Raw genomic sequence first — 26775 nt, 5'->3', positions numbered from 1 at the left:
TCCCTGGTCGCCGCCCACCCCGTTACACACAGCATGTAAACAGTCCCCGCCGGGAGGAGCCCCGGGACTGGAGGGAACCCGCGTCGCCCGGCCCCGCCGCCTGCCCGAGAGCCCACAGAGCCGCGCGCTGCCCGCCCGGGAGGAGCGCGCCCGAGGAGAGGAGGGCGGGCGGCGAAGGGAGCGGGAGGCGGGCGGCGCGTGAGGAGGCTGAGGGAGCAACGGGCGCGGCGGGCCAGGATGGATTTCCAGCAGCTGGCTGACGTTGCGGAGAAATGGTGTTCCAACACGCCCTTCGAGCTCATCGCCACCGAGGAGACCGAGCGCAGGATGGATTTCTACGCCGACCCCGGCGTCTCCTTCTACGTGCTGTGTCCGGACAACGGCTGCGGGGACAATTTTGTGAGTGCCTGGGGGAGGGACCGCCGCAGCGCGCGGGAGTGTGGACTCGCAGCCGCTTCCCTGCGCCGGAGCTCCCTCGCCGCGAGGCGGTGGGGCGGGAGGTGGGGGGGCGTAACCGGCTGACCGCGGCGCACCCAGCTGCTCCGCGCTCCGCCGGGGGAGCCCTCGGGCCCGGCCCGTTGGGGTCAGCGCTCCGGGTGCGTCCGGTAGGCGGCAGGCAGGGGCGTCCTTAGGATCCGGGGAGCCGGGCTAGAGAGGGCTGGTTCCGGGACGCGACCCCACGGCTCGAGCGCTGTGCTCGGCTTGGAGCATCTCCGGGGGTGTCTCAGCCTCGCACCAGTGCGGGCCAGGGCGCGCGGACCGGGGCGCACGGACCCTCCCCTCCCACAGGATCCTGAGTCGGGAGCTTCCTACACCCAGGCGTCCCGCCCAGGTGAGGAACCCTGTTACCCTCTAAATACGCAGACACAACTCCTCGAGTTGCCCCCGCCGGGGAGAACCCGCTCCCGTCCCCCTCCCCCATGTTATTCTCAGCGGTGTTTGGACACAAAGCCTCCGTCCACACTAGCGATGCCCCATCTCCTGCACCTTCTTTGCGGAATTACACCTCGGATCTTAAAAACGCACTCGCGCGTGCGCATACACACACAAACACACAGGCACGCCTATCCCCCTTTCCTCTCGTGCTTCCATTGCTTCTCTGTGAGCTTCCAACGAGGTGTTTGGAGCCCGAGAGGTTCTGTCCAGCTGAGGCGGCGGTCTCGGCCCTGCCACAGCCCTTCGGTTTTTCCAGAAGAGGGGGAATTCCCCCTCCCCACCCCACTCCCCGCCCTGCCCCAGGCTCGGAGGTACCGGGACCTGGAACTGCGGTGTCCAAAACCTTGACTTTGCATCCTGCGCCCACCTGGGATCTTGGCGCTGGTAGTTTAGGAAGGGGATGTAGAGGGCCGGGGAGTTGGGCTGGGAGGTGCAGAGACTGGGCGACGATGGCGCTTCATGAAGTGTTTGTAAGGACGAGGAAAAAATAATGGTCCCCAAATGTAAGATGGAGGCGGCTGTGGGCTCAGGTTACCGGCCTGAGTCGCCGGCCTGAGCCTGGAGCTGGCGCTGCTGCCGCTCCTGCGGACGGAGGTGGGGCAGCGCCTCAGCGAGGCCTGGCGCTGGCTCCTCAGGTGGGGTGAGACAAAGCTGGGCTGAGGTCCAAGCTGTCGCGCGCCCCTACCACCCACGGGAAGTTCGAGAAGGAGTTACAGAGACAGCAAGATTGTCTCTCTTGGCCCCAGAGAGATGAAGGCTTCTGTATGACTTGTCGATGAAGCATTCCCCTCCCACCTCCACCCTACTCCGCAAAGGTGAACAACCCCCCTGGCCCCAGCCCTGCCACACTCTAGAGAAGGGATGGCATTGGGGGACAGCCAGATGCTCAGTGTACACATCCAAAAAATGGGTATAATACCAACCCCCAGGTGATCAAATAGATAAAGCACCTAATAGTCTCCACTGCACAGCAAGGGCCCCACAAATTTGGGTCAGAGATCTGGGGTTCCAGAGTTTAGAACTTGTCTCTTTTTTAAGAGCCTCAATTTCTCACCTGTAAAATGAGGTTAATCAGAATGCCTCCATCATAGGTACTTGTGAAGAGCAAGTAAACTATAAATGTATGTAAGAACACTATTAACTAGTTAAAATAAGTAAATTAGTGTTTTCAGTGGGAGGTCATTAAAAAGGGATTTACTCCATTGTAAAAGTAAGCTCCAGGGATATAGTGGAAAGGGCATCAGGGTCCAAGTAACTGCAGTGTTAGGGTTTGATTAGGAGTCCCTTCTAGCCCTGGACTTCCTTGGACTGCCAGTGACCTTTCCCCCTCTTTATTGCTCGAGGTGGGACAAGAATCACTCATGGTTCCAGATTTTATGGGGGAGAGTTCCACACAGCCTTCCTGCTGGCACTGCAGGAGACATATCCAAAGAGAATAAGTGGGTAGAGAAAAGCAAGGCTATTCTCTTGCCTTGAATATGTTTATCAAACCATCATTCAGAAACATTAAGTATATCAGGCCTTTTTCAAGGCCACCCATATTATATTTTAAATGTTTTCCCACCTGTATGAGTAAAGTGCTTGAAAGTATTTCTTTTGAAAGCATTCATTCACTGACAATTAAATGAAATAGATAGGGAAGAAAGATAATGGTGGGCATGGGGGGGGGAGTAATTCATTGGGTAGACTGGAACTTTTTCAGTTTCTAGAGGCCATAATGGACAAGATGCCAACCACTGGAGTTTTCTTCACCCAAAACATCTCCTCTAATCTGTCCCAGGCCAGATTTGTCAAGTGCTGTTTGCCTCTAGCTAAGGGAACTCAGACATGAAGTAAATGTCCTACCTCTGTTCTTTTCCTTTCCCCAGGAAAACCTGCTAAACATTAGAAGAAATTTGAGATGAAGGGAATGTAATCTGAAGCATTTGTTAACAATAAGAATATTTACGTAGCAATTCTCAATTTACAGGTTGTCTTTATATCATTCATTCATTCATGCAACAGACATTTATTGAGGGCTCACTCTGCACTTGGCCAGGGCTACCTAGAATGGGGCCATTCTATTCATCTAAGAGGCAGTGTTGTATAATGGTTAGGGGCACAGGCTCTGGGGGTCAGGCTACTCGAGTTTGCACCCCAGCTCCCCACATCTAACTTTGAGCCTTGGGGGAAGTTATTTAACCCCTCTCTGACCTGATTTCCACATCTGTAAAATAGGGATGATATTAATACCTCCCTAGCAGACTTGTTTGGGAAACGTGCCTAAAGTGGGGTGATGATATTAGTGGCTCTGGCAGGGTCTCTGCACAGCAGTCCCTCTGGATCTATTTAAAATATAATCCAAGTCATGTTCTCACCACTCCCTACCTCTCCTAAACTGACTTCCCATTATTGCAATAAAACCTAAGCTTTCTTGGCTTCAAGTCCCCACATGATTTGTCTCCTGCCACCTCTATGACCTCATCCTGGACCATTCTTCCCCCTTGCTTACTGTGTTCCTGCCACACTGGCCTTTCTGGTCTTCAGACGAGCCAAGCTCGTTCCTGCCTCAGGGCCTTTACGTTTGCTGTTCCCTCTGCCTAAAATACTCTTCCCCCACGTCTTTACATGGCCAGCTCCTTTTTGCCATTGTGGCCTGGGAGAAACCTTCCTGACCACATCCTCCCTCCCTCCCCCTTTTATTCTTATCATAGCGCTCATCAGCACTTGATAGTCCTCTGTTTATTCTCTGCCTGCCCCACTAGTCTATAAGCTTCACGAGAGCTTGTCTTATCACTGTATTGCAGCGCTTGGAACAGTGTCAGTGTCAAACATGTGATAGGCGTTCAATCCATGTTTGTAAGAATGAATGACTAACAGTCTAGTGTAGAAGATAGATGTTAAATTTCAAGAGTGACAGCTTCAAAGACAACTACCACTTAAGTGCAATTTACTGTGTGTCAGACTTTGCATATATGAACTCATTTAATCTTAGTAATCTCACAGACTACCCTGTAATTATCTCCACTTTACAGATGAGAAAAGTGAAGCCCAGCAAGGTTTACTAACTTTCCCACAGCTAATAGACGGTAGAGCAACTTGAACGGTAGCCTTGTAGTGATTATATAGCACCACAGGAGTGACAACAGGGGACCCAGTTCAGACTGTGGGTTCCAGGGCTACTTCTTATTGAGCCTCACAAATATTCTCTGAGGTGGGTATTATTATGTCCCCATTTTATAGGTGAGGAAACCGAGGCTAGTGAGCTTAAGGGACTCATCCAGGACTATGCCACTAAGAAGTAAGAGAGCCAGGACTTGAGCCAAAGCCCAGAGGGCTGTGCCTTCTGCCATGCAGACTGTACCCCAGGCAGCATCAGGCTGGGGGCTCCAGAGGCCTAGGAACAAGGACTTCTTTTTGTCTGCCCTCTCTTTGGCAGCTCCTGGGTCCCTTGTGCACTCCTTCCCCTTCTTGCTTCACAGGCCATCCTGTCCCTGCAGTCCGTTTCCAAACTGCTGCCCTGATTCAGGTCTCTCTCCATGGATGGCCAAGGAGTTCAGGTCCTGGGATAAGCTGCCAGTGCCTTGTGTGTGCTGGAAGTTCAGGGACGCAGCTACTCTGCCTGGCTCTTCAGGTGTCATGGGGAAGTGGGCGACAGCTCACACAGTCAGTGTGCTCCCCTCTTCTGCCAGCTCAGAAGGTCCTGAGAGCTCGGTCAGGCTTGAGGAATGGAGTGTTGGCAGCCACTAACATGCCAGCCAGACAGAGGGACACGTGCTCCTGGGCATGGCAGCACCAGCTGTTTCCCTTTTCACCTAGGCCAGGAGAAAGGAGCTCTCAAAGTGCACTGCCCGGCCCCTCCCTGGTGCCTGGGCACTGCCGACAAGGAGGGGGGTGCTCCCTTACTGTCCACCACATGTTTGGGTCCACAGTTTTGTAGAGTTTAATCCCTCCTCAATGCAAAAACAAAGGTAGCAGTTGTCATAGTATTGAAGAAAAATGTTTTATTTATAGAGGGACTGTGTGATTTAATTTTATATGTGTGCCTGTGCCTATGTCTTTCTCTCTCCATTTTCGTCCTAGGCATGTCTCTATTCTTAACTATGTGACTAAATAACAACCTTTTCATTTTGGAGAAAGAAAATACAACTTGTTTGAATGAGATTGCATCATGTTTACATGGTGGTATAGTGGAAAGAAGGCACTTTCTTGTTAAATTCAAACTCTATTCTCAGTTTCCTCTTCTGTCAAATGGGGATAATCATACCTATATCACATTATTATTTGCAGATTAAATGAGCAATAGTGGTATACTGTAATGCCTTCCACAGTGGCCATGCATTATTCATACAGAGAGATTATTTCAGGGAAAAAGATATGCCCTTCATCATTCATGGGTGATAATCCTGAGGAGAGTAAAATTCTGCTAATATAAGTTCAAATAGGAGGGAATAAGCACTCATTGGGCCCCTGCCAAATGAGAGGCAGGGTTATCTACAGATTATCTCATGGAATGTTTATATCCACCCTGTGGGTATTATTATTTTCTGCGACTTACAAAGGAAGGAGCTGAGGCTCAGGTTGAAGGCATGACACCTCACTTGACATCCTGGCTTTGCCTGTTGCTTCCTGTGTGACCACAGACAAGTTGCTTAACCTTTCTGAGCCTCAGTTTCCTCCTTGGTAAAACAGAGCAGTGTTTGACACCAAGAGCAGGTGGTAGGTGTGGCCAGCCATGCTCTTCCCTGGGCAGAAATACGTTGGCTGGCATGAGATGGCTTGTAGCTCTTACCCTCTTATACCATCTCTTCTGTGGAGAGCAGTCAGTTTTGTGTTAAGCTGCACCAACTTAAAATGCACTCCCCAGTACTGCCGACAGCAGAAAACGCATGCAGTGAGAGTGAGGCCCTTGGCAATGGCCCTTTGACACAGATAACTGAGTCCTGGGAGGACGACGGGCGTGTTCTTAGCTCCCCTGCCACCCCCAGCTCTGCCTAGGCACCAGGAAGTCAAGCGCCGTCCCCACAAGTGGCAGAACAGTAGGAGCACACAGGCTGATCAGTAAGATGTTTGTGGGATTGAACTACCTCGATGATCTACTTCCATTTTTGGGTAAGCTGGATGTTCTCATCTATACTACAGAAAACAGAAAGGCGCTCATTTTCCTGTTTGCAGATGACATTGTTATAATGTCTTAAGCTGGGCGAGCTTTGATAATAAACTCTGACCCAACTTAATAACAGAAAGAACGGCCGCAGATGGTGTGTGCTGAAATCAGAGTTCTCACTGGGGATTTTCAGCTCTAAATGAGCAGGAATCTATAGGCTGCTCAAGGTAGGTACAAGGGGGGCCACTTCACTGCAACCCATGCCATCCTGAAGATTCGAGGTGGTTTTAGTCAGTAATGACATTTAGGGTTTTTTTGATGTAACGCCCACCCTCAAATATGTAGTTAGTCAAAGTTCCATTCTGGTTCTTGTTCTCAGATTGCGGTCCCAGAACCAACAGCAGAAGCATTACCTGGGAACTTGTTGGAAATGCGAATTCTCAGCCCCATCCCCCATCAGAAACTCTGGGGTGAGACCCAACAATTGTGTTTTAATAAGCCTCCAGGTGAATGTGATGCAAGCTAAAGCTTAGGAACCACTGCTTTCCCCTCCTTTGCGAAGCCTTTTCTTGGCATTTCCCCTATTATAATAGTCCAGGTCCGCAATCTGCCTTGGCTCTAACTACCCTATTGGAAATTCAGTACATTCTGTCCTCAGATTTATATTTGCCAGGGAATTACATTGTTCAAAGCCATAGGTTCTCTGACCCCCTGCTATAGTTTTTTCGTGGCCAAAGTGGGTGTTTGGTTACATATGCTTGATATTTTCCAAGTTGAAGGCCTTGTAGCCACGCCCTGTGGTGCAGGACTGTGGGTCTTCAAGTGCCCATTTGTCTTTGTACAAGACTAGACCCCAGATCCTGCTTTCAGTAGCTTCAGCCCAGCCGCCGCATGCTCTCTCTGCCTTCCCTTGGTTTTGGAATGGGCCTCTCTATTTTCCTGAGAGGTGACCCTCCTGTCCCTGGTCCCTTTCCTGTTAGTTCTGAAGAGCTGGGCTGTTTTATATGTGGGCACTGCCTCGGGGCACTGATGGCATGTCTTTCTTTGCATAGCATAGGCCTCTGGAAAGCAGTGGAGGCAAATCTGTGTCCCATCCGTGGCAAGTGCCAGGCTTGTCTACCGGCGCTGTTGGTCCTTATCTCACTTGGTTTTACATTCTTCTTCTTCCGTTGTTTCCCCTTTGTCTTTATGTTCTCAACTGCAGACTTAATTTTTAGTTCATCTTATCTTGTATGCTGACTGTCTTGATTAATTTTAGAAGGGGACAGTTTCAATGAATAAAACTGAATACCTTTTATCATGAGATACAATGGACATGAAACAATTTAACGTTTAGCAAGTGATGTCTTTTAAGCGGCCGTGGACACCTGGGCCTGTCTTATTCCAAGTCCCCTGCTCCCTCACGTTATCATTTGGGCAGGGCTTCAGTTAAAACTCTTTTTTAAACCGCAAAACCAACACTACTGGGAATTCAGGATGAGTTATACAGCCACGGGAAGGAGATTTAGGCACACTGGACATAAGGCCCTTTGGCAGGTGTTAAGTCTTTCTTCTCCAATATATTCATAAATCAACAACTCCAAAAGTGGAGTAATGAAAATTGTGGCATGAATAATCTCCTCATGAGGCTATAGATGCCCTAGAAACACTCAAACTGAATAAACTGATTACCAAGCAGTGGTGGATACTCTGTGATTCTGTTATTGTTTGAGTGATATACTATCCTTAGTTTACTTTGTAATTTGAAGTACTTTTTTAAAAACATGTAGTTTAAAAATAGCCATGCAAGGTTTTCATAGATACACCTGCTTCTGAATGAACTATATCCCAAGTTGCCTTGGATAGCGTTCTCAGTGAAGCCACACAGGGTGTCTGATTTAGCCTTGTGGCAGGTGGAAGCCCCTCCCCCCAATCCTCCTGCAGATGCAAAAGGGGAAATAGGCGACTTACATCCACCATTTATTGAATATCTACTATTTGCCAGCCAGGCACTGTGCCAGGCACTAAATAAACATTTTACTTTTTCTCTAATCTTCACAACAAGTCTAGGGAAGGCAGGCTTCAAATTTTCCATCGTGTGGTGCTAGGTGTTAACCCCATCTCTAACTTGGATAAGAATTGGAAATATGCTTGAACTTTTTAAAATTTGAGTTTGAAAATGGGTGCTGAGCTGAACTTGTATAAAGTGGGACTTTATTATTGGTCTTGCAGAATCCGCACTAATCAAGAATCAAGTGCAGTAACGGATATAAAAGCGCTTTGTACTATTACGTTTTTGTACAATGCAAGAGACTTATATAAATGGCATTTCAGAGGCTCAACAACTTTAAGGGCCTCTAATTAATAGGGAATCGTGTTTGAGCTATTCTCTAAGGTTGGAGAATCTAGAAGTTATCTTTATTAGGTCAAGGCGATAGCTACTCTAGAAGTCTGCTGGAATTAGAGCAGCACGTGTCGGAAATGGACCTTCACATCTATGAAACACAGATAATTGGGTGGTAAAGATGGCATATTAGCACCTTGTTATTCTCTCTTGGATCTGAGAAGTGTTTTAAGTTCTTTCTAGTTCCTGGAGATCCTGCAGTGAGAAAGAAGGAAGTGAAATATGTTTATTGAGTGTTGGGCATATGACTTTCTGGGGTGATGCTCTCATCATTTGTATCAATAGGAGGGGGCAAGTGCTTGACATGGACCATTTCTCCAAACTGATCTTGTCTCTTGCTGCCTAGTCCCTACTCCTTGCCCTCATCTGCCAAATATCTTCCTCTCCTCTACACTTTTTTCACCAACGTTGAGCTGTCATTGCTCAGGCCCCTCTAAACAGTGATTCTTGGTACCTGACTGATACCCCGATGTCATCCTGGTAGCTCAGTGCCCCCTCCATTGCTCAGATATGCAGGGGCCTTCTGCATCTCCATCTCTCAAGCCTGTTTCTTGGACTTATTCCAGATCCTTGAACATTTATGGGAGAAACTAGCCTAGTCTTAAAGATGTGCTAAAATGGATATCCTCATTTGGGGAAAAAATACCCCACTTGTCTAGCCCTAAGAAAAACATAAAACCTAAATCAGTCTCCTCTTGGCGCGTGTTAACATTGCAAAGTGTTGCCTGGGAACGATGATGCCCTCTTAAAGCATTTTAAGGGAAGGTGAGCTTTCAGAAAGCCTTTGTTTCCTGGTGACTTAGTGATGACTTTTCTGTGTGTTCTCCTGAATTCATTTCATCTTGAAGTAAATTTATCATCACAGGCTAATCTGGGTAAAGAATATCTCCAAGTAAGCAGTTACAAACTATGCCTAATTAATCCGTCAGCCAGTGCTGAAGGCAAAGGTAAGGATTACACAGGCTCTCGGTTTCTCCTTCCTTGTGTTTTAAAACCACCCGTAGCTGGCACCAGAAGGGGGGCGGTGGAAATCATGGGTGGGGGAATGTTGATCCCAATGCCGCTTTTACCACGTATGAGCAGATCTGATGGAAAATTGAGCAGGTGAGATTCTGGCCCAGAAGCGTGGGGGTTTTCTGCAGGGTGTGCACTTTCTGGTCTCCTTCAGTGCAAACGAATCAAGGATGACTGTATGGAGTTTACTCTGGAATGGAGGCCGCCTTCAAATTCACGTAATTAAAGAAAAAAAAATCTTCTTGGCTTTGTTTATTTCAAACTGAGTATAATAACTGTGTGTCTTTGTTTTCTCCTTTCCCTTGCCGGCGGGCACGTAGCACGTGTGGAGTGAGAGCGAGGACTGCCTGCCTTTTTTGCAGCTAGCACAGGATTATATCTCCTCCTGCGGCAAGAAGACGCTCCATGAAGTCTTGGAAAAAGTCTTCAAGTCCTTCAGACCTGTAGGTGCCTGCTTGGTTTCTAAAGCCATCTTGTTGTCTCCAGTGATTGTGCTTTGAATGACATGGATTGTGGGGAAAGTGGGCAAAACCTGGGGTGACTAATTGTTTTTCTCTTGTCTGCCCTGTGGCTTAAAGATAGCAGCTAGTGGAGGGAGGCTGAGGGCGGAGAGGGAGGGGGAAACGGGATGCGACACAGCTGTTTGTTGCAGGGATGATGGTTATTTCTAGCATCACTTGAGTTAAGAATCTCTGATTGGGTGGGAAGCAAACAGAGCCTTTATGAGACAACTGAGTATTCTGGTTCTCATCCAGTAGACTTAAAACCAAAATGCTTGGAAGTGCTATGGAGGTTCTCTTATGATAGGAAATTGCCAGAAGGCTATATAAAGGATGTACCTCCATGTCGATGGATATAGAGAAGGAGGAAATTGGTTAGTTGTTCTGTTCTTTTCTCTTTTTATGAAGTCTCTTATAGAGGTTGCTTTCCCCCAACCCCCTTAGGATTTAGGAATCTGTATGTCTATGGTTAGCTGACAGTTTGTTTCATTATAGCTGAAAAACATGTAAAATGAATACTCACCCCTAATTTGAAGACTACTTCTCTCTTTATTTTTATTGGAAGAGAAAGTCAGATTACGTGACACTTGCCCTAAGTTCAATTCCCTGCCCACCATAAATACTCCACATGCTCAGTGTTATTTGCTCTAGGATTTCTTTATTTTTGTTTTCTTTTTTCCAATCTTTTAAAATAGTATCTACTTCTTTCCTGGAATTTTCAAACTTGTCTTTTGTTTCTCTGAACATAGTAGGCTTGGCTGCATAAGAGACTGTCAGATATTCCAGTATTTCAAGGTTTGGGAGTTACCACTGGTTCCCCGTCCTGGTATCTTGTTTCTTTGCATGTTGGATTATCTCTGCATGCTTGAATATTTGTATTTGAAAATTTATATATAGGGGTATATTGAGGCCTAAGATGATGGTACTCTCCTCCAGAGAGGATTTTTATTTGCTTCTGCCAGGGCTGGAGGGGCCCTGTCAGTCAGAGACCACCCTCAATCAGTTTGAGACTTGTGGTTCTTAGAACTCTCCAGGTGATGGACAGTCAGGCTGCAGGCCTGGTTTATTCTGGTTCATCCTTGTTCTGAGAGCAGCCTCCGTCTGTTCAGGCTGATATTACAAAATACCATAGACTAGGCGGCTTGTAAACAAAAATTTATCTCTCATTGTTCTAGAGGCTGGAAGTCTGAGATTAGAGTGCCAGCAGATCTGGTATCTAGTGAGGGCCCACTTCCTAGACAGATGGCCATCTTTTCACTTGAACTTCACATGGTGGAAGGAGACAGAGAGAGCCCCAGGGCCTCTTTTGTAAGGGCACTAGGCCATTTATGAGGGCTCTACCTTCATGACCTAATCACCTCTCATAGGGCCCACCTTCTAATACCATCACCTCGAAGGTCAGGATTTCAACATATGAATTTGGAGGGGGGAACACAAATACTCAGACCATAGCATAGGGGTCCTAGCCTAAAGTGACAATGGTTTATAACAGTTTGCTCCTTTGAAAGGCCCTGGGTTTGACTTTGGTCTCCCTAGCTCTTAGAGTAGGCCAAGGATGCAGTAGAAGTTTCTTCCAGGTCAGCAGATGTCCTTAGGACAAAAGCAGCTTTTTATGATAGGTTTACCTCTCTGGGTGCTAATTCTCAACATATTTAAGAAGGCATTTTTCATACTGAATCCAGATTTTTTAGTTCTCTTTGCAGGAGTTTGTCCTGATCACTATCACTTAATCCATCATTATAAAAAGTGGAATTTCAAGTGGCTTTTGTCAGTTTATCTGATCTGTATCATTTGTCCAACCATTTCTTTTTGTTGTTTGTTAATTTTCTAAGCCTGTTTGGCTTATTCAAAATAGATATTTGACTTAAAGATACTGGTCTATCCCACTTCCATTCATTCAAGATGTATTTACTGAGTACCCAGTAGGCACTTGGCGCTCTTTACTGCTCTGTTCCTAGCAGTTGAACCAGACAGATGAAAATCTTAGACCTCACAGAGCTTGTATTCTAGTGGCAGAGAGAGAAGATAAATAAGTACAACATAAGATAAATGAGTACAACACATAATGTGTTAGTGACAAGTGCTGAGGAGAAAAAAACATGAGTCAGGGAAAGGGGGTGAGAAGTGTCAGAGGCACTGACAGTTTTGACTAGGGGAGCAGGGAAGGCTTCACTGAGAAGGTAATGTGAGTAAAACTTGAAGTGAGATGTGAGCCATGAGGAGAGCTACAGGAAGAGCTTTCCGAGTAGAGAGAACAGCAAATACGACCACAGAGGGAGGGAGAGAAAACTAGTGTTCAGAGAACAAGGAGGGGCTGGTACGGCCTGAGTTGGGGGGGAGGGGAGGAACCTCGAGAGATGAATCCGAGGAACCTCAGGGGCTTGCAGGTCACAGAAGGACTTGGGCTTGTACTCCCGTGTGCTGGGGAGCCGCTGGAGGGGTTTAAGCACAAGAGGGATCTGCTGAGTAGAGAACAGGCTGTGAGGCAGGGGTGGGAGCAGGGAGCGCAGTGAGGAGGCTGTTGCTTTCATCCAGGCGAGGCCATAGGTCTTGGACCAGGATGGTCACAGTGAAGGTGGAAGAAATGGGCCGGATTCTGGAGATGCCTTGAAAGTAGACCCAACCGGACTTGCTGATGGGTTGGAAGTGTGGTGTGGGAAAAAGAAGACATGGCTGACTCCAGAGGTCCTCATCTACTCAGTGAAGGGAATGGTGTTCCTTGACTGGGATGGATGAGGCCACAGGAGGAAAGTTCAGGGGTGAGACTATCAAGAGCTCGGTTATAGACGTGTCAGTGTTTGAAATACCTGTTAGACATCCAACTAGAGATATCAAGGCAAGCAAAATTTTGTTTTAAAAATTGGTTCCCTCAAATCTTAACCCCCCCCGCAAACTATCTAATTAGCAAATGATACTCACTGTGCAGCTGGCTTCCTCAGGGGGGTTCCACCCATTAGCCTGCCACCTGATTCTCTGTATGTGGCTGTCATCTGTGGGGGCAAGCAACAGACTACCTGCAGAATGGGCTTAACTGCAGAAGGTGAGCTCCCACCAGGACTTCTTTTGCCACCTTGCTTTACCAAGTCTATGACTGTATTTCAGCAACCAGGCCGCCACGTGTAAATGGAAAAAAGTGCAGTCCAAAAAATCCAGACGCATAGCTAAAAGCGATTGACTTGGTTGAATACTTTCTTTCAGATCAAGCTGCTTTGTGTCACGGAGACACACGGATTTCGTTTAACGCTGTTGGGCTTCCAGAGTTCATTTCTAAAGCAGAGCCTTCCGCCACAGTGGGCAGGGATGATGCTCCCAAGGTGGGGCCTTTACCTGGCACGGCGCCCCCTTTGGTGGGGAAGCTTTTGCGTGCTGGGCACTCTGGCTGGGTCTTTTTGCCTGCGGGAAGGGCTGGAGGCCTTCTCAGGACTAGTGAGGGTGAAATGCACACATGCTGTGGGTTTCTCTCAGTCAGGATGTGCCCCAGATCGGATGAGAGGGAGTGTTACAGACCCAGGTGAGGGACTGCTGGAGATCGGTGGGGAAGCCTTTACCCTCTCCCTCTCCACTGAAGAGTGTATTTCTTCCCACTGGTATTTACCTGTTTTATGTAAAGGAGCTTTGGATTTAGAAATAAGACCCAGGAAAGGGTCTTACTGCTGTTGTAGCTGAAAGTATTTGTTGAAGTAACACATACCCAAATGCTACACGGTTATCACGCTGGTAAGCTTGAGCACCTCATCCCCTGAAAATTTTGGATAATCTGATCAATCTGTGTAGCTCCTTTTTGTTTATAGTTGGGGAAACCACAGAAGGAATATTTTTACCTTCATCTTAGAACAGCCTCATTCATGGCTTGGAATTCTTGTTTTACCTTGGCCAGCCCATTGCCAGCCCCTACGCTGGGTAATCTCTCCAGAAAGATAAGGACCTTTCTGTTGACAGCCTTCTGCTGCCTTTTGGGGCATCAGTCAAGCAGGGTCAATTAACTTTGCTGAAGCCCACGCATGCCTGCCTGCATGGGCCAAAGAATGGAGTCATCTTCTGGCCATCCTCAGCGATCCTGCCTGCAAGGCTCAGCGTGCCACAGTAGCACTCTCTACCTTTGGACATTCCAATTTTGTAGACTGTGTGCTTTTCCTCCCCTTTCTGTTTGCCTTCCCCCCGCCCTTTCTGTTTGCCTTCCCCGCACTGAAACAATCAATATCACAAAGTCCATGCCCTACCAAAGAAATCTGTTATTTGATTTGACAAGGAAAAAATAATTATTCTTTTTCTTATTCACCATGTTACTCCTCCTCTTCTTTCTCTATCTCTTCATCACATGATCAACAAAATGTATGATCATCTGCTATTTGCCAAAGCACCGCTTTGGAGAGTAAGAGGCAGGGCAGGGTGCCCAGCCCTTGCGCTCAAGGAGCTGGCTTTCTGGTAGGAGACAGAGCCACAAAAACGTACAGGGAAACTCCAGGTTACAAAATTGAGCATTTATTTTGGTCTAGATACTCTGCTAGATACAGTGCAAAGGAGTTCCATTCCCTGCTCTGCTCACTCCGATCTGCTGGTTCTCTGGGGAAGTGTTTCCTGAGAGGATGTCAGTGAGTGTGCACCGACCGCAGGGTGTTGGTTGTGGTCCCTTTACCTAGTTATGCAGAATCGGGTTACTACAGTGATGAGGAACCCAAGCTCTGGGGGCAGGCTGCCTGGATTCAAATCCCAGTTCTGTCACTTGCTGGCTGTGTGACCTCAGGCAAGTTACTTGACCTTGCTGTTTCTCAGTTTTTTCATTTGTAAAAGTAGGAAACAAATGATGATAGTTACCTTAGGATTGCTATGAAGCTTAAATGACACGATTCTTGTTGGGGACTTAGTGCAGCGCATGGCACAGAGGATAAGCACTGAGTAAATGCTGGCATTGACACGGACGGGATTGGGACACTCGGCAAAATACTGTTGAGAAGTGAGCTCAGTAATGAAAGCTTTCGTAGGACCCTTAGGTTTTTGATGGAGGAAGAAAACAATTTGCTAAGTGATTTCAACACACGCTTAACAGAAGCATCTGGCTAAGATAAGAGATTCTAAGGGGGCAGTTTTGGGGTATTATTGCCAAAAGTTTATCGACACTGGTTTTGGCAAAATAATAACCATCCGTTCAGTACCTGATCCGTACAACTCAGTGGGTTTGAGGCTAGTGCTACAAGGGGGACAAATGGATGCTCCTGTCCCCCAGAGGGACATATGACCAAAGAGCCTCTGGTGACAGGGTTATGGGTGATATTTATTTTCTCTTCTGGATTTTCTAAATTTTCCATGATGTCACAGAAAACATTTATAATCAGGAACTATGTTGTGTTTTTTTTTAAAAAAACTGCCTTATCTACTATGTGTCAGAAGGACTGGGAATATCAGATGTGAGTGGGCTCATCGAGGAACAAAGTGCTGGCAGTGGCTTCGCCAGGAGGGGGGCTTGAAAGGGCGAGATCTGGACAATGTTGGAGCAGGAGGAGGGCCGGCCAAGAAGAAAGACCAGAAGGGCCCATCTTGGCCCCATAGCCCAGAGAACCTTAGAGATGTCCCTGGGTGGGGCAAGGTGGCTTAGCCCTGGCCTGGCCGGCTCCCAGCCCGTGTTGTTCAGCCTTAGTGCCCCCATCTTTAAAATGGGGGTCATACATGTTTCTCTGCCTCGTGGATGCATGGGGAGCTTCAAAATCAGAACACAGAGGGCTATCAAAGCCCAGCCACCCCACTGAGGTTTGTTTCAATTTCCAGCTCCTAACTGCTGTTAGGAAATGCTTATTGGGTGGATATGTGGCTCCGTGCATGCAGTGGGACAGCTTCCTTCCTGGACTGACCTATATTCTGCTCCACTCCAGGGGCCGCCTAGCTTCTACCTAGTTTTTTTTTTTCCTTCCTGCTGCAGTGTCATATCCAAATAGTACATGTGTGCAAATGACAGTGCTGTCATTGCCATCTGTGAGCAGGAGGGTTTATCCATGTCCTGGCACCAGTGATGGCTTCGGAGACACCTGTCACTAGGCTTGATCAATGCGAATTGGAGAATCGTTGGAGTCCTACTTTTTTTTTGTTTAAGTGGCCCTGGATTGACAGTTGCCAGCCATCACATGATTGAGTTAGATAATGAAATAGTGGTTATGGGTCTAAATAATGCTGGCCATGCCAGTCATTTTTTTCCTCCATGTTTTTATATCTTTTATTTAGTGATGATTAACAGTCCTTCCTCCCCTCCACCCCCTCACTAGAAAACAGTTCACAAAAGAAGAGAGAACTTACCATTTCCAAGTTAGCTGCAAAACCAAAACTAATCTTTGCCTTTCAGTTCTCTCAAAGCTTTACTCTATTCTCTTGGAGTATTCTCCTCTTACTAGCACTGTGGACATTAGGGTCATGAGGCACCTGTTGCTGTGATGATTTTCTGTGCTGTTTTGGTTGATGTTTTTTTTTTTTTTTAATTGGGGTACAGTTGTTTTACAATGTTGTGTTATTTTCCACTGTACAGCGAAGTGAAGTAGAGTTCCCTGTGCTATACAGCAGGTTCTCATTGTTGCTTTGATGGCCCTACCTGGAGTGAGAGCCTGTGCTTCCCTAGGTTTTCTCACTCTGAGTGACCCTGGTCCCCTGCCTAGGGTTGCTGTATGACTCCACGTTTTTTTCTCTTGAGAAACAGAGATCCTTCCACCAGAAAAATTCCCTTAATTAAGTCTTACTGGCATGAGCAAGATTGGTTGTTGTTTTTTTTTGCCACTAGTGGCTGGAGAGCCAGGGATTATACCCCACAGGAGAACCCTTTGTGACCCAGAAAAAGTTCAATTCTTGCTTCTACTCTTCTAGTCTGGTCAAGAGTCTGGAAGAAGAGAGAGAATCCACTTGTGGGAAGCTGCCCCAGTTGGTCAGAAAGTCTGGTAGGAAAGATTATGCACAAGTGTGGGTTTTAATAAAAACACATTGAATTAACACAACATTGTAAATAAACTATACTTCAGTAAAAAACTATTAATAAGAAAACAAAAAAAACCAACCTACTACATCCAAAAAAAAAAACCAAAACAAAACCACACACACACACACACATTGAATGTTGACAATTTAAGTTTATCATGGCATTTGTTTTTTGCTCATATGGTGAACATTCAAACCCTTGTCTTTTGTAGAACGTGCGATAGCCCCTAAAATAAGAGGGTACCTATTACTCTTGCCCATTTGGGTGTTTCATCAGTCTTGCCACCTACCCCCCCACCTTTTTTTTTTCCTTTATTATCAAAAAGACAGACTGACCAGGATCCCATCAGAGGTTTCTTGGTAACACCAGCGTCATGGATCATTAAGATAAATCGTGACAAATTCCCCAGATGCTTTAGGGTCTCAATACTCAGAGTGTGGTTTCTGGACCAGCAGTATCCCCATCACCAGGGAGCTTGTTAGGAAAGCAGAATCTCAGATCCCACCTGAGACCCACTGACTCAGAATCTACATTTTAGGTAGATCCTGGGTGAGTCACGTACACAGCAAAGTGTGGGAAATGCTGCTTCAAAGAATCATCTGGAAGGAGCTTACAGGAACCTCTAAAGCCACAGGGCACTTAATGGAAGCCCTGAAGGCCTAGCTGGTTGCCTGTGCTCTCCAGGGCCTAGATACTATCTCCTCTTTTATAAAGACACTCTAGGGCTTCCCTGGTGGCACAGTGGTTGAGAATCTGCCTGCCAATGCAGGGGACACGGGTTCGAGATCTGGTCTGGGGAGATCCCACATGCTGCGGAGCAACTAGGTCCGTGAGCCACAACTACTGAGCCTGTGCATCTGGAGCCTGTGCTCCGCAACAAGAGTGGCCACAATAGTGAGAGGCCCGCGCACCGCGATGAAGAGTGGCCCCCGCTCGCCGCAACTAGAGAAAGCCCTCGCACAGAAACGAAGACCCAACACAGCCATAAATAAATTAATTAATTAATTTTTTAAAAAGATTATTAAAAAAAAAAAAAAGACACTCTAGCCCAAGTGTTTGAGTGAGAGACAGCAGATGCTAAGTGCCAACTGAATAGAGCCTCAACTAGTTTATAACACTTTCAAAAAGACCTGGAGTTAGTCCTACAGAAAACTGATACTCTCTTGGGTCTGAAGAGCTTTAATTCTCAAGGGTTGGCATCTCTACCCACCAGGTACAACCCTGTTAGGATGGGTGGGCTCCAGTAGTTCTTATGTGATCAGAGACTGTTCTGAAGAAGCAAGACCCTGGGAGTGCCAACACTTGTCCAGAGTGATCATAAAGATTTTTTTCCCGTCAACTGAAAAAAAAATTTACTGAAGTAGGAATGAATGACCCTATCAGGAGCAATTTAAATATACTTGACAGGGTTTCTTGGCCTGCCTCCTTTCCCTTATAAGAGTGTGTGAGTGCAGTAAAAGCAAGGACTCAGGATTCTTCCCAGTCTGTTTCTAGTCCTGTTTCTGATATGAATTCTTGACTGTTAAAAATTTGGATCCAGAAATTAAATTTTTTTTTCCAGTCTGGCTATTCAATCTATTCTTTTTTTTCCCCTCCAGTTTTATTGCGATATAATTGACATACAGCACTGTATAAGTTTATGGCATACAGCATAATGATTTGACTAACATACATCATGAAATGATGATCACAGTAAGTTTAGTGAATATCCATGGTCTTATATAGATAAACAATTAAAGAAATAGGAAAAAAACACCTTTTTTTCCTTGTGATGAGAACTCTTGGGATTTACTCTCTTAACAACTTTTTTGTTTTTTTTGGCTGCATTGGGTCTTTGTTGCTACACGCAGGCTTTCTCTAGTTGTGGTGAGCAGGGGCTACTCTTCGTTGCAGTACGCGGGCTTCTTATCATGATGGCTTCTCTTGTTGCAGAGCACGGGCTCTAGGCACCTGGGCTTCAGTAGTTGTGGCACGTGGGCTCAGTAGTTGTGGCTCACGGGCTCAGTAGTTGTGGCGCACAGGCTTAGTTGCTCCGTGGCATGTGGGATCTTCCTGGACCAGGGCTCGAACCTATGGCCCTTGCATTGGCAGGCAGATTTTTAAGCACTGCGCCACCAGGGAAGCCCCTCTTAACAACTTGCTTATACAGCATACAGCAATGTTAATTATATTTATCATGATGTAAATTATATCCCTAGTACTTATTTAAGTTATAACTGGAAGTTAGTACTTTTTTGACTGCCTTCAGCCAATTTTCCCTCCCCTCACCTCTGCCTCTGGTAACCCAGAAGTTAGACTTACCTGCCATAAATGAGAATGGAGACAGAGGTGGGAATGCTAGATTATTACATATCTGTATGATGTCCTTTGGCATCCCAGGCAAATTCTAGCTCTTGTGCTTTTTCTCTTTTCCTCCTCATGCTTCCAAATTGTGCATACTCATAAATGTTGATATTAACATTGCATATTGAATTTTTTTAAGTGTATTACCGAGTAGAAAACATTGAAGGCTCCAGCTATAGGAGCAGCATGGACAGCTGGAAGGATATCTCCCAGGTAGCCTGGCGGTTAGGTGTGTAATGTCTACAACCTGCTGGCCTGTGTTTGAATCCTGCTCTGATTCCTACTGGGCAACTCTGAGCAAATTTACTCAACATCTTCAGATCTTCTTTGTGAAAGGGAGATAATAGTGCCTACCCCATAGGGTTATTATGAGGCCCAAAGGAATTAATATACAGAAAAGCTGCTTATACAGTGCCTAGCAGATAGTAACTTAACCAATATAAACTATTATCATTGAATCTGTAGTGTGACAAAATTGGTTGGTTCAATGGAATGTAAGCCTGAGAATCTAATGCAGAGGCTGATAGAATTGAGTTTCTTAGTTCTCTTCCTACTTCCTACAGTACTAATTAACAATGAGGCAGTCCAGAAGCAAGCCCAGCAGAAGAGAGAGGAAGAAGCAGGGTCTGGAGACAGTCTACTGATGCAGCAGTAACTCCCCTTGAATAATTGAACTGGCTGTGCTTTAAAATGAGAAGCAAGGTAATATAATGTAATTAGATAATTCACATAAGACTACAGTTTGCAGACCATGGCCACATTCACTTTCTCACTGAATCTCCATAGTTTCTCTGGAGTAGAGCAGATGTCATGGTTCCCACTTTACAGAGAAGGACACCGAGGCTCAGCAAAGGCAGTGGTCCCCAGCTAGAGCCCTGGCTTCCAGACGCGAGGTCCAGTGCCTTTTCCACACAGCCTCTCAACAAATCTTCAGATTCTCCGCTAAGGTGCCTTAAACGTCCTGACAGCCATTGAGAGCTGCTTCTCTTCTCTCTCCCTCCTTTAAGGACAGGGGGAGAGCAGCTCTCAAATGAGCATCTGAAGATTTCCTGCCAAAGGGAGGGGCTTCCCATGTGGCTAATGCTACAGACCTAGAACTATGTGCTTTGGATTCACATCAAGGTAAGGTACAGAGCTAGGCAGAGGAGAGAGGGGAAGGGTTTCACGCTTGGCTTGCTGGAACCTCTTCTACCAAGCCACCCTAAGCTGAGGAGAGGGTGGGTGTTAAGGGGTACCTACAGTTTGAGTCCATGTGAATTATCTAAACGTATTATGAAAAAGAATAATCAGTGGCATGTCACTTTAGGACAAGATGGCAAATATGTGGATGCATACCTCAACTGCGCCCCCTGTACTCATGACAGCCATTGCTAACTGACCAGGATCTTTCCCACTGAGCTTCAGAATCCTCCTGAACCCAAGGCTCCAGGCATCCAGTCAGATTTGTTAACTGAGAAGGAACCCATTGACCATTCCTCTTTTAAGGAGCATCCCTTCAGTACAATGAGGAGTTATATTTATTATTGAAATAATGCATCTTCTTTTGGCATTTAGGTGATTCTGGAGTTCTTGGTAGTGGCAAAAATATTTATATTTTATCAACTGTTTAAATGTTACCACTCTTTTGATACTTTCACCTTGCTGTGTCATCTAGCAGCTCTTGAAATAAACTTGAACACCATTAGTCATCTGTGTTCATTGTAACCAGCCATTTTTTTCCCTCTTTAGAGGCAAACTTTGCCTTTTATTCCACCCAGTAAAATATGGAAGGGAGACAGTAGTAGGGGAAAGGGGCTTTTCCCCTCTCCCCAGCACACACGAGATTGGTGCAGACTATGTGATTGGTGCAGACTGTGCGAACAAGCTGAGATGCGCCCCTCCCACCCCTCCCCGCAGTCAGCAGTGTCTCTGAGACAGCTGTAGCCCTGAGCTCTAAGGGGAAGGCACGTGCCTGCAGTTGGCCGTAGTGCTGGCAGGCCACGTGCATCATATGACCCATAATGCCTGGCAGATGATTTTGTCCTGAGCGTGTTCAGAGGGCTCTCTGAGACCTGCAAGAGTTGTGGTCTGCAGGACCATGGTCCTGGTCCATCTCACTTTGTCCTAATGCAGTTAGTGTTTGGATCATAGGGCCATTCAGTGAAGTTGCCTGAAAATGGTCAACCAAGGGGCTACCATGTGAGAAAGGTTCATCAAAGAGCTGTGGGTCGGCATCCCCGTGATGGCAGACAAGGCCAAGCAAGATGCCTGCAGCCATGGCTTCCTGCCAGCACCAGAGCGTTCGTCCATATTGATCAGGCCCAGCAAAGGGCACTCACGGTTTCTAACCCAGGACCAGCCAGTGTTTTAAGAAAACGTTTACTGTGTGTTTATTGTGAATTTCCCTGATGATAATTATAGAGCATTTGGAAAATACAAAAAGATGAACAGGAAAAAATTTACCGATAATCACATTGCCTAAAAAAGTACTCTTAAAATTTGGATATATTTATTTCATTGAAGTCTTTTTTTCTATGCATTTGTGTATACTTAAAAAAAAATTTGTATCATAATGAAAATGCAATTTTCATCATGTTCTTTTTACACACATGAGCACATTTTTTATATCATTCAACTCAAAAATAGTATTTTAAGTGGATATATAAGATTCCATTTTACAGATGCACCATAACTTATTTAACCGTTTTGTTGAACATTTCAGTAGTCTCTGTACCTTTATATGTGTGTTACGAATAATAGCAGCGTGCATTTTTAGAGAAGAAGACATAGAGGAGAATAGATTTTTAACATCTTGATGGGCTAGTCAGCACTGTTCATTGTACTGCTGCTGACAGCCCAGTGTGTGTGTGTGCATAGATATTGTATCTTTGTGTATGCATGGATGATACTTAAAAGTAGAGAATCTCCAGGCTCTCCAGTAAAACCTAGTCCTTTGGGCACCAATCCATTGTACGATTGACACTTCCATCTAATAAGCTTATGAAAATAATTATAGAGGTAGCTGACTCCCATGAGAAATCCATAGCTACTGTGCTAATTCCTGTTAAGTGCTGTTGAAATTTTTTTATTGAAGTATAGTTGATTTACAATATTATATTAATTTCAAGTGTATAACATAGTGATTCAGTATTTTTATAGATTATACTCCATTTAAAGTTATTACAAAACAATGGCTATATTACCCTGTGCTATACAATATATTCTCGTTGCTTATTTATTTTACACATAGTAGTTTGTATCTTTGAGTCCCCTACCCCTATTTTGCCCCTCCCTCCTTCCCTCTCCCCACTGGTCACCACGAGTTTGTTCTATATATCTGTGAGTCTTTTTCTGTTTTGTTATATGCATTCATTTGTTTTATTTTTTAGATTCCACATATAAGTAATAACAGAGTATTTGTCTTTGTCTGATTTATTTCACTAAGCATAATACTCTCTAGGTCCAGCCATGTTGTTGCAAATGGCAGAATTTCATTCTTTTTTATGGCTGAATAATAATCCTCTGTGTGTGTGTGTGTGTGTGTGTGTGTGTGTGTGTGGTGTGGTGTGTGTAACTCACATCTTCTTTATCTAGTCATCTGTTGATGGAAACTTAGTTTACTTCCATATCTTGGCTATTGTAAATAATGCTGCTATGAACATTGTGGGTACATGTATCTTTTTGAATTAGTGTTCTTATTTTCTTCAGATATATACCCAGGAGCAGAATTGCTGGGTCATATGGAAGTTCTGTTTTGAATTTTTTGAGGAACCTCCACACTGTTTTCCATAGTGGCTACACCAGTTTACATTCCCACCAACAGTGTAGGAGGGCTCCCTTTTCTCCACACCCTCTCCAACATTTACTATTCGTAGACTTTTTGGTAATAGCTATTCTGAAGTTTGAGGTGATATCTCGTTGTGGTTTTGATTTGCATTTCTCTCATATTAGTGATGTTGAGCATCTTTTCATGTGCCTGTTGGCCATCTGTATTTCTTCTTTGGAAAGATGTCTATTCAGGTCTTCTGCCTGTTTTTTGATTGGGCTGTTTTTTTGATATTGAGTTGTATGAGTTGTTTATATATTTTGGATATTAACCCCTTATCAGTCATATCATTTGAAAATATTTCTCCTGTTCAGTAGGTTGTCTTTTCATTTTGTCAGTGATTTCCTTTTCTGTGAAAAAGCTTTTCAGTTCCATTAGGTCCCATTTGTTTATTTTTGCTTTTCTTTCTTTTGCCTTAGGAGACATATCCAAAAAAATATTGCTACGATTTACGTCAAAGAGTGTCCTGTCTGTGTTCTCTCCTAGGAGTTTTATGGTTTCTGGTCTTAAATTTAGGTCTTTAATCCATTTTGAGTTTATTTTTGTGTATGGTCTGAGGAAGTGTTCTAATCTCGTTCTTTTACATGGAGCTGTCTAGTTTTCCTAGCACCACTTATTGAATAGATTGTCTTTTCCCCACAGTCTATTCTTGCCCCCTTTGTTGAATTTGGATCAGATGCCTTTGGTTGTCTTCCTGCCTGTGGGCCATTTGGCACTCACAGCTGCTTCTCTTCTCTCCCCTGTAGTTACTGGGGCTTCCGGATGCAGATGACGACGCATTTGAAGAGTACAGTGCGGACGTGGAAGAGGAGGAGCCAGAGGCGGACCACCCCCAAATGGGGGTCAGTCAGCAGTAGACTTCCAAGGGCTCCCACCTGAGAAGGAGAGTGGGCCCTGTGGTACCCGAGGTGGGGTCACAAGCTCCTGGGTTAGCATTTTGCAATAGCACTTCGAAACAGGACGTCTGACTCCCAGCATCCAAATTAAAATGAAATACCTTTTTAACGACCACACGATATCTGGGATGAGCTTTGCTCAGAAGTGACCTGAATTTTACTCCCGTTTCAGTGGGTCTCTAATGGAGTTGTCTCGGTAGCCTTTGCCATTTTGAATTTAGAGTCCATTTTGCGGCTGACTGTTCTCTCTTGAGTTTATGTTGGAGAACTAACATTTGCTGACTCAAAAGTAGAGAACTCTGAATGTATTAAGGATATGTTTTGAGTCATCACAGGTGACATTATTGAGAGAAAGCATGGCAGAGAAGAAATGCAGTCTGCACTTTTTATGTACCTTTTAAGTGTATGTAAATGGAAGGTTTTGCTTATAAAGCATGAGTTTTAATATCTAGTCGTTAAACTGCACAAGTGCAAATACAAGGGCAGAAAAGGAGAATTACTTAGTTTTGGGTTAAGAGGGTAAGAGAGGCAAAGAAGCCTTTAAGTGTTCTGCCATTACTGAGTTACCTAGATATATAGCAGCTGGTTCATGGTTAGGTAGAAACATTATTTGCATGTTCAGTTATTTTAAAACATGCTGATTCCAAAGCCACTTTTAAAGTCTAATAGGGGAGAATATAAATGGGGTGACATAAATTATTGATTTCTTTAAAATGTTTATAAGCCACCCCACATATGAAATGAAACATTTACCTTCTCTCTTTATAACAAGATGGCAACTTGTTAAATCATGAAAACATCCCAAATCCAAGTGCCACTTAAACTTTGAAGCCATAGATGAATTTAATAGGAAAATAAACCAGGATAAATTTTTTAAAAATATGATGGAATCCTTCTTTACTTTCTTAATCTGACTTTTATTCTTCAAAAAAAAGTCAAGAAAGGATCCCACTGTATAATTTATTTAAAAATCATAATCAAGTGCTTTGAGGAACCTAACTGCAGTGAAGTTTTAAAGTCGTATGAAGGTGGGAGTCTCTTAATCGTGGGTTAGCTTGGTTCAGAAGGGAAGTTTTAATGATCAAATATTCAGACAACTCACAGAAACAAGTACTGTCATAACTGGAAACACTGCTGTCATCATTTAGCAACACACACTGAGGGGGGAAATTCTTTGCAATGCTAACATGGAATTATTTAAAACATTCATTTTGCTTAGACCCTTCTGCATCTCTGGTTCTAATAAAAGATGCAGAATGCCTCTTTTACAACACTTAACATAACATCTGGGGTGGAATTGTTTTTAACATGCACACACATGCCTGTTGGGTTGTCAAAGTTTTAGATTAAAAAAAAAAAGCAGCAGAGGCCACGGAGTTTACGGGAGTCTTGTATATCTTCCAGGCATGTTGGTGTAAACCTGATTATCTCAACATTTTCTGTTTAATTGATTGGTGCCGTGAGGAGTACAGCTGCTCGTGGTAAAATGGTGTCCTACAGTTTTAAGTCATCGGGTAAAATAATTTCGTGGTTTCGATCCGTGCTTCAGTACTCATGTTTTTTTCTTTTCTTGGAAAAACATATTAAAGGTTAACTTCAAGTGAAATGAATTATCTTTGGAGTAGCCTATTAACAAAACAAACCTTGGGGTTTTATCCAGTGGAGCAAGCGGATTCCGTGCTTTGCTCCCTCGCCTGTGTTCTGATTGGCTGTGAACCTGAGCACAGGTGATTGGGAGCTATGCCTCCCGTAGGTAGAGCCCGCGTCTGCAAAGCTCCGTGCTCACACTGTAGTCTGAAAGAATGACTTCTGCCACCGAAATGAAGAAGCTGGACTGGCTTGCTCCATTCAAAGGTAAACTGGAATTTTGTACGTAGAGGCTTAAAATCTAAATTTACATATGTTTGGAAATGGAATGGACATATAAAATGTATTTTATGGAAAAAGTGTTTAGGCTTTGACCAAATGCATTGTGGTATTATTATGTGAATGTTCTCTGTTGATAAAAGTTGAGCTGAGATAGACTCAGCCATTCAGTGGGCTGAGGAGAAATCTGGCCTTTGTTCTGCCCCAGGGGTAGGAAAGGACATCGCTGTGTGTTACTTATTTTCAAGGCAAAACCCCAGAGGGCGTTGCTTGCGAATCGGATTGTTTCCTCTAAAGCTTCGTTTTCTCTGAGTGTGCACATCCCGGCCAGTGCATGCTGACACACGTGCACATGTACACACTCACCTGCGCTGTGGATTCTCTGTTTGGGTCGTGGGTGGCATCAGAACTGGCTCAGTGCAGAGCTTCACCTGGCCGCTCAGGGACGCGGGCAGCCTGTGGTTCTCACTATGGAAGTGGTTCCCTGGCTAGACCGAGTTCCGACTCTCACAAACATGTAAACACACCTACCGAGAGGCAGTGTGGTACCACAGGAGAAGCGTAGACCCAGGAGTTAGGAGAGAGACCCGGGTTTAGTCCTGACTCTGCCAGTGACCATGTACGTGCCCTCGGACAGGTCATTTAACTCGCCTGAAGAAAGGGGAGTTGGCCCTTCCTGCCTGAACCACTGTCCTTCCTTAACTGCCTTACTATGTGTGTGTGTATGAAGAGAACAATCAAGGAAGCTTTTCGAGAAATGCGAAGCAAATGCATTTTGAATCTTGCTGTCCTTAGGATCCTGGCCACAGGATGACCTTAGAACAGGTTTGTGTTAGTCTGTGCGTGTTGAAACCCCCTCAGGTCTGATGCTGAGGGGCTGATGAGATTCTGTCCTCAGACGAGAGGGTAAAGGGGGGCCCCGGAGATATGGAAAGCGTATCAATACTTGGCCCAGTTGGCTGCTGTGCCGTGGAAGGTATGGATTTGCCTTGTG

General features: G+C 45.2%; 1 protein-coding gene across 2 annotated transcripts; it reads left to right on the top strand.

The window, feature by feature from the left end:
* MTURN (maturin, neural progenitor differentiation regulator homolog) lies at positions 1-25905 on the top strand. 2 transcript variants are annotated; one of them, XR_003431950.1, is made up of 4 exons: positions 1-399; positions 9740-9862; positions 23766-23927; positions 25320-25905. XR_003431950.1 is itself a non-coding variant. In XM_027102301.1 (3 exons), exons 1-3 carry the CDS (start codon positions 238-240, stop codon positions 23874-23876), a joined length of 396 nt encoding a protein of 131 aa, XP_026958102.1. In that variant the 5' UTR covers positions 7-237; the 3' UTR covers positions 23877-25905. The 2 variants fall into 2 exon arrangements, 1 of the variants encoding a protein (XP_026958102.1); XM_027102301.1 differs by having other exon boundaries at positions 7-399; positions 23766-25905.
* Positions 25906-26775: the final 870 nt, after the last annotated feature.

Source organism: Aethalodelphis obliquidens, unplaced genomic scaffold, assembly GCF_003676395.1.
Source record: "Aethalodelphis obliquidens isolate GAN/ISIS:26980383/991018 unplaced genomic scaffold, ASM367639v1 scaffold5, whole genome shotgun sequence".
NCBI classification, from domain to species: Eukaryota; Metazoa; Chordata; class Mammalia; order Artiodactyla; family Delphinidae; genus Aethalodelphis; species Aethalodelphis obliquidens.
Note: the sequence above shows the minus strand (reverse complement) of the source record. Positions and strands in the feature narration are given on the sequence as shown.